This window comes from Rutidosis leptorrhynchoides, chromosome 6, assembly GCF_046630445.1.
Source record: "Rutidosis leptorrhynchoides isolate AG116_Rl617_1_P2 chromosome 6, CSIRO_AGI_Rlap_v1, whole genome shotgun sequence".
NCBI lineage: Eukaryota > Viridiplantae > Streptophyta > Magnoliopsida > Asterales > Asteraceae > Rutidosis > Rutidosis leptorrhynchoides.
The window spans coordinates 171,726,211-171,735,363 of NC_092338.1; the positions used below are offsets into that span (position 1 = coordinate 171,726,211).

General features: G+C 31.2%; 1 protein-coding gene across 1 annotated transcript; it reads right to left on the bottom strand.

Annotated features, from left to right (window-relative positions):
• Positions 1–1,663: 1,663 nt before the first annotated feature.
• Positions 1,664–4,244, bottom strand: LOC139854255 (uncharacterized). Its single transcript, XM_071843571.1, has 6 exons — positions 3,227–4,244; positions 2,940–3,036; positions 2,288–2,865; positions 2,082–2,200; positions 1,877–1,993; positions 1,664–1,777 (listed from the first exon to the last, which is right to left on the bottom strand). The coding sequence occupies exons 1-6, from the start codon at positions 4,242–4,244 to the stop codon at positions 1,664–1,666; spliced, it is 2,043 nt and encodes a 680-aa protein (XP_071699672.1).
• Positions 4,245–9,153: the final 4,909 nt, after the last annotated feature.

Below are 9,153 nucleotides of genomic sequence, written 5' to 3' on the forward strand. Positions count from 1 at the left end.
AACTTATAAGATTCTTCAAACATGCAAAATGGAGAAGGGTCAATCAGTGAGCTCTCATGTCTTGAAAATGAAAAGCTACATTGACCGATTGGAAAAACTTGGAACTACCTTGCCGCCTAACTTGGCTATGAACACGGTTTTGGTTTCACTACCAAAATCGTATCACCAATTTGTAATGAATTACAATATGCAAGGTTGGGAGAAATCTCTGGCAGAGGTGCACTCGATGTTCAAAATTGCTGAACAGAATATTCCATATAAGGTTTCCAATCCAGGTGTCCTGATGATTAGGGATGGTAAGGTGAAAAAGAATAAGCCGAAAACTTGGGGAAAAGGAAAAGGCAAGTCATTTGCTAAGAAAAAGATTCCACCACCTCCCAAGAAAGAAAACCCAGCGAAAGACGCCGAATGTTTCCACTGTGGAAAAGTTAGCCACTGGAGGAGGAACTATCCTTCCTACTTATCTGAGTTGAAAAAAGGCAAAGCTGGCCAGACCAGCAAATCAGGTATATTTCATATACAGTTATATACTTTTTCTAGTGATTCCTGGATTTTTGATACTGGTTATGGTACTCACATCTGTAACAATATGCAGGGAATGAGAAGAAGTAATAGACTGAAGAACAACATACTAGACTTAAGAGTGGGCAATGGGGCACGAGCTGTTGTCAAATCTATTGGAACCTATGAGCTTACTCTACCTAGTGGTCTTATTGTTTTGTTGGAACAATGTCATTATACTCCTAGTATTATGAGCAATGTAATTTCAGTTTCTCTTTTGAAAAATGTTGGTTTTGAACTTACATTTACGCACTTTGGTATTTCAGTTTCTAAGAATAATGTATTTTATTTTAATGCTATTCCACGTGATGGTATTTTTGAAATTGATATACATGGTGTGATTTCAAATAATAATTCTGTATATACCTGTACTGCCAAACGATTCAAGCAAAACTTGAACAAGACCTATCTATGGCATTGTCGTCTTGGTCATATAAATCAACAAAGCATTTCGAAACTCCAATCTGATGGGATTTTGGAATCAACTGGCTCTGAGTCATTTGATGTATGCGAGTCATGTTATGTGAAAAAATGACAAAGGCTCCTTTCTCTGGTTTAGGTGAAAGAGCTAAAGATCTTTTAGGACTAATACATACTGATGTGTGTGGCCCTTTTAGAACTATGTCTAGAAATGGTGAATCATACTTCGTTACATTTACTGATGATTATAGTAGATATGGTTATTTTCAAGGTTGTAAAAACGCCATTCGGGGATTAATCGGTCGGCACTTTTGAAGGATTAATCGGCAATTCGGGGATTAATCGGAGATTAATCGGATGTTGACCAATGTTGACTTTTAAAAATAATTATAATAAAAAATTAATAATAACTATAAATATATTATATACAAATGTTTCAAAAATGAATAATTGATTAACTAATAGCTATAATATATGAGTAGGAAACTTTAGAAGTATCTTATGAGTCTACTGTACAAAATATATACACAAGTAGTAGAAAAGAGCAATAGATTAAACTTTAACAAAAGCATAGGTGTTACTTGTTAGTTTGTTACAACCAAAAGCATAGCTCTTTACAACCAAAATCATAATTGTTTAGATAATTGTTCTAATACATTAAACATATATGATTGTTACTCAATCATTCTTCATGGTCATCAAAGTCTGCATATGAATCAAAGATTTGAACTCCATCCGACTCATATTCATAATCTTCATCTTCATTGATTTCTTCTTCATCAGACTCAAAATCTTCCTAATACAATTCACGCGTCATTCTAGTGCTTTCATTTAATAATGCTTCATTTATAATCCAATCTTGGGCCTCACTTGCACCGTCGTGCGATAGAAGTACTTCTTTGCCTCTCTGCTTTCTTTTCTTGTTTTTCACAATTAAATTTGCATTAAATTGAACATAAACAAGATTGTTCAACTTTTCGGTCTCAAGTCTATTTCTCTTTTTGGTATGAATCTACAATGTTAAGAGTAACCAACACAAAATTTGAATAAAAGATAACTTTAGAATTTAACGATTATACTTGATACATAAAGTTACTAACCGCTTCAAAAGTGCTCCAATTTCTTTCACATCCGGATGAGCTAGTGGTTAGAGAAAGTATTCTTATAGCAATCGTTCTCAAATGAGGAGTTGATACACCAAAACTTGCCCACCAATTTGCTACATTTAAGGAAGCAAATGAATATTAAGTTGATACATGTATAATAATTTATATACTACATTCATATGAATTACTAAATGCATTACCCGGATCATATTTATCATCGTTCACCTCACATCCTTTGATTGCAAGTGGCCGATCAAACTTTCCTAGTTTACCCTTGTAAATCGGAAACTCCTCCATCACTATCTTTTTTTGCATCTCAATATCATCAGGAAATAATGTCTCTACAAGTTCAACAACAGCGTCGTTGGCAATGACATCATGTTGGACATTTATATCGTTATAAAAGTAAAATGGGTTCAAAACATAGGCCGCCAAATGTAGGCATGTATCAAGTCTACCATTCATTTTAGTTGAGGTGATATCCATGATAGGACCATAAGCTGTCATATCGTTGTTCAAGGCATCCTTGATTTCTTGTTGCGCCTTTTTAAGCTCGGCATGTATAAAACCCATGGAAGGCTTCCAATCGGCATCTACCATTCGTAGAAGTTTGACTAAAGGTGAAAAGACTTTTAGGCATTTTATCACCCCGGTCCAAGTTTGGTTCTCAAGCACCAACGCACGAATGTCTTTCCCTTTCTTCGTCTTGGATAATGCTAATTTGTCCCAGTTTTCACTTGTAAACATATGTCTTAGCTGCTCTTTTTTATCCAGTAGACTTTGTAAAGTAAGAAATGCGGAAGCAAACCTTGTAACTCCCGGTCTCACAATATATTTTTTTTTGTATAATACCTCATTAGAGCCAATGATTTATGGTGGGCATAAATAAACACCGTTATTTTTCTTGCCTCTTCAAGTGTTGGTTTATAAACTGATAGCGCACCAATAGCTTCAAGAAAAAATACACAAAATAAAATATTTAACAAGTTATTACCTTTTTCAAAGTAAACTGGTCTATATTGTTGATCTATAAATGTAAATATATAACAAGTTATAAATAATGCACTCATTGTTTTCAAGTGATGAAACTGTATATGAAAGCATAAATATGAAAAACAAAGTGAGATTAAACTTATTACCTTCAAGCATAAGATTGATTGTATGAGCAGCACATGATGTCCAAAAGATTGTTGGCCTTCTCAGCTTTAACATCTTTGCTGCTCCCATGTTATTAGCAGCATTATCAGTCACAACTTGCACTACATTTTCAGGACCAACTTGTACAATGCAACTCTCAATATAATCATATATGTGCTCTTTTGTGTGAGCGACATTAGAAGATTCTTTGGATGACAAGAAAACAGTACCCAACTTCGAATTTACACATAAATTCATAATACTCCTTCTTTTTCTATCGGTCCAAGCATCAGTCATAATGGAGCATCCAGTTGCCTTCCATTCATCTTCATATTGTTTCAACACACCTTTTGTTCTATTAATCTCCTTTTTTAATAAAGGTTCCCCCAGCTCATATCTAGTTGGAGTTTCAATCGTAGGTCCAAATTGACCGACCGCCTCCATCATGAGTTTGAAACTATCCTTCTCGACCGTGTGAAATGGAATGGCACATTCATAAAACCACCTAGCTATATAATCCTTGATAATACTCAGTTGTTCTTTTCTCAACACGTTCTCAAGATCACTTTGTTTGCTCTTTCCCTTATCAAATGTAGTAAATCTGTTCATTGGACCAAAAGAACGTGCCGACTTCAAATGGCCAAGTACATCTTCCATCTCATCAAGGTCTATGAGATTATTTCTATGAATTCTCACTTCCCCTCTCAAAGCTTCATCATTATCTTGTTTAGCTTTCTTTTTACATCTTTGACCATCAATAGCATGTTGACATTTAAGTTTATCAGTGTCAGTGGCTTTAGTACATATTTGAACATTTCCCTTTATACCCGCAATATGTTGTTTCAATCTATTAATCCCTGCGGATATAACCTTACCACATAACTTACATTGCACCTTTTGAAGATTAGTTGGATCTACTAAAATTGCATAATCCCAACCAATATCATCAGATTTCCTTTTAAGTTCTTGACAACTCGTAGTCGTAGATTCCATCGAATGCGTTGATGTTGCTGATGCCATAAGTAAAAAAAACAGTAAACAAATACATACATAGCATTTATAAAAAATACATTAAGCACTAAGCAACTAAACAATAAGCACTAAGAACTAAACAATAAACAAATACATAGCCAAAGTACTCTGTATATGTAAAATAAATAATGTATAAGAAGTGAGCAACTTGCAGTCATCAAGAATTAAATAACAAGAAGCCAACAAGTCAAGGCTTTTGGTCTTTAAAGTGGTGTGGATCTTTCCGTAAAATAAATAATTGATCAAATAAATACAACAAGTTGCAATCAATGAAATAAGTACAACAATTGCAGTTGATCAAATAAATACATCAACTATTCAACACACACATAATTAATTGATGAAAAATAACCAAATGAATAAGAACGAGAAGGTACAAATTGATCAAATAAACATTACCTGATAAACATGTACACTAGCGAATTGCAATAGAAAAGATGAACCGTGTAATGGAAACGATAATCGCCGTCTTTAATTTGGGTGTTTCTTGTTTGTAAAATGCGTGCTTTGTGAAAGACCTAAAAGGCTAAAAAAACCCTAAAAAAGTTGTGTTGACCGTTTAACTTGGTTGACCGTTTAAACGTTGTTAAATCAAATAAACGGATTTAATCCCGTTTAAACGGGTTTGACCGAATAAAACGGCGTTGACCGTTTTTAGACTGAATCACATTAAACTTAACGGAAATGTTAATTTTCCATTTAATCTCCGAGTAATCGCCGAGTAATTCCATTTTTTGCAACCCTGGTTATTTTTACTTGCTAAACATAAACATGAAGTTTTTGAAACATTCAAAATCTTCTAAAATGAAGTAGAGAATCAACTTGGAAAGACCATTAAAGCCCTTCGCTCTGATAGGGGAGGGGAATATATGACTCAAGAGTTTTTAGACCACCTGAAGAATCGTGGGATTGTCTCACAATTCACTCCACCTTATACACCACATCACAATGGTGTGTCGGAGCGGAGGAATCAAACTTTACTTGATATGGTTCGATCTATGATGAGTCTAACTACTCTACCGATGTCTTTTTGGGGTTATGCATTAGAGTCTGCTGCAGGCATACTCAATATGGTTCCAACCAAGAAGGTAGAAAAGACACCATATGAGTTATGGCATGGAAAGAGTCCTAACTTGTCTTATTTGAAAGTCTGGGGTTGTGAAGTGTGACGACCCAAAAATTTCCGACCAAATTTAAACTTAATCTTTATATGATTTCGACATGATAAGCAATGTATGTAATGTTGACTCTTAAGATTTTTGAACCGTTTTCATGAATTCATTGACCTTCGACTGCTCTCGATGATTCACGAACCACTATTTGTAAATAGATACATATATATTTAAATATATGAATTTGAAATATAAATTGAAATATTATATGACATAATTGCTAGAACTAATAATGTAAAATAAAATAATATATAATAACTATTATTTAAAAGGTATCTATATATGTAAATGAAGTATATTGAATATATATATATATATATATATATATATATATATATATATATATATATATATATATATATATATATATATATATATATATATATATATATATATATATATATATATATTCAAATTTATTTTGTAATCGACAGTAACGCTCAATTGTAATTCGATCGATATTAAACGAGTTAAAAATGAATATGGTGATTTTAAAATAAACGGTGACCCGAAAATGAGTTCTATAAATTTTAGGCTTATTAAAAATGTATTTAGGAACTATTGGTTAAGTTTTAACACTTTTTATATTTTACCCAGAAATGAGAGGGACAGTTGATGTAATTTTTATTTAACTAATTAAGGATCGAATTTTATACCGTAATGACCAAAATAAATAAATATAGTTAATCTAAAAGTTTGGAAATTTTCTGAACACTTTTATTCGCCACTAATTTCAAATAAGTGCACGATACACAGTCTGTGAAAACTGTCGGTAGAGTAATAGTCAATTTATCCGTGAACTTGAAATTCATCAACCAAATTACTGTTTGTCACTGTGTTCTTTTTGACTTCATTTCATTAAATGAATCTTATTTATATATATAATGTATATATATATATATATATATATATATATATATATATATATATATATACATATATATCTTAGGATATAGATGCAGTGCATACCCATTCTTCCTTATCAAACCTATCGACTCTCTTATTCCGTTCTCTACAGTGAGCTCCACCCTAGCCGACCACCTTATCACCTCCCATCCGCTACCACCATCATGACCGACAACCACACCATCACCTCAACCGGCACCAACCTTCGACCACCTTGTATTTTTCTGTGAAACCTAAACTGAACCAAGTAATCACCACCTTCGTCCTCCTTGTGTTGCAACCACCGTCACTATTAACCACCATCACCAATCTCTCTCTCTCTTCTCTCTCTCCACTATTTATTTTTTTTCTTCTTTTGAAGCCGTGAACCCGAAACAACTTTGTAACTTCTCTTTCTGTCGTGTTGCAGTTATAGATGTGTAGGTTTTTCGGTTTCTACTCTCGTTATAAAACAAAGATAATGATAGAGATTAAGCACGATGAGAAGATGATGATGTTGATGAACGATGAATGGAGAAACTATTCAGTGATCTTCGTATGAAAATGATGATGGGTTCGATGATATAACGATGATGATTACTGGAGAACTATGATGATGAAACATAAACAATAAAAGAAATGATGCAGAAGGACGATGATGTTTTAGGAAGAAGAAGAAGATTTAAACAGAAAATAAGTTAAAAGAAAAGAAAATCCTTATAATAACAGAAATGTAATTGCAGAAGAGTGGTTAGGGGTGTTTGTGATTTTATAGAGGTCCTAGGTTCGAACCCAGGCCATTACAAATTTTTTTTTATTTGCAAGAGGAACTGTCTGGGCCGTGAACTTTCTGTTGTTAGGCTTATGAAACTACTGTGGGCCGAAGTAAATTTGGGCCATTTATAGAGAGGGTGACGAGTTAAAATGATTATAAGAGGGTATTAACTCAAGAAAGTAATGAATGGTGTTGTGGTTTAGAAGGAAATTGATAAGCGAGAGGTCGTGAGCTCGAGCCCGGCTCGGGGTGTTTTCTTTTTAGAAGAGATTTTGAGGTAGTTTTCAAATTTTAAAAATTATTATTATTATTACTATTATAATTATGATTGTTAATATTATTTTTATCATTATTATTATTGGTATTATACCTATTATTGTTACTAATATCATTATTGTTAGTATTATTAATAAGTATGATGAATCCTAGGGTTATTATTATCATTATTATCATTATTAATTAATGTTATTATTACAAGTATTATAATTATTAACACTATAATTATTACTACTATATGTATTATTATTATTATTATTATTAGGATTATTATTAGTATTATGATGAAAGTAATAAAAGTTACTATTAGTTATATTAATATTTGTAAAGTTACTATTAGTTATATTAATATTTGTATTAGTATCATTATATAAATATTAGAATTATTATTATTATTAACATATGTATTATTATAAATACTATCATTATTGTTAATATGATTACAATTATTAGTGTTGTTATTATTAAAAGTTACAATTATTATTACTATCATTTTTTACTAAAATTATTATTTTTATATCATTAAAACTATCATTATTATTGTTATCAGTATTATTATGTAGTTACTAAAATCATTATCATAATTATCATTAACAATAAAAATTATATTTTTACATTTATTATCTTTAATATCATTATTATCATTATTAACAAAATTACTAACATTATTATCTTATTAATAATATTAAGTATTATAATCATTTTTATCACTATTAATATTATTTTAGTACTATTATAACTATTATTATTAAGATAAAAATGATATATTTAATGCATATAACATAACAAAAATTAATATTTTATATACAAAATGAATATAAGAAACATATATATATATATATATATATATATATATATATATATATATATATATATATATATATATATATATATATATATATATATTTATATATAATATAAAAATGATATAACTAATAAATTTATATAATATATTGTTCGATTACAATTATGTATATTAACAAATAAACAAATGATATAGGTTCGTGAATCCGAGGCCAACCTTGCATTGTTCAGTTTCGTCGTTTGAATATTTTTACTACAAAATATTGTAGAGTGAGTTCATTTGCTCCCTTTTACTCTTTACGTTTTTGGGCTGAGTATATATGCAAATGCTTTATTAACTATTTTATAATATTTATATGTGTGAGTTTCATTTGATTCCCTTTTACTCTTTACATTTTTGGGACTAAGAATACATGCACTGTTTTGATAACTGTTTTACTAAATGCTTTTGCGATATATTTTTGAACTGAGAAATACATGAACTGCTTTTATAAACGTTTGACGAAATAGACACAAATATTCAAAACTACATTCTATGATAGAATTATTTGGATTCAGAGGTTCGATTTCTATAAAGATTGTATTATCGACCATCGGTGAGATGATTTTGTCATTGCACGCACGCATTAGCTCCCAAAATGGTTCGATTTTTTAGTTAGTAATGGAGAGATGATTTTGTCATTGCACGCACGCATTAGCTCCCGTTTTAGCTACCATCGGCAAGATGATTTTGCATTGCATGCACGCATTAGCTCCCGATGTATTGTATTGTATTGTATTCGATTTTGTAGTTAGTAACGGAGATATAATTTTGTCATTGCACGCACGCATTAGCTCCCATTTTAGCTACCCTCGGAGAGATGATTTTGCATTGCAGGCATGCATTAGCTCCTGTTGTAAAAATTATATTGTATTAACTACCACGGTGAGATGATTTTGAATTACAAGCACGCATTAGCTAACGTTGGTGAGTTGTTTGAAAGGT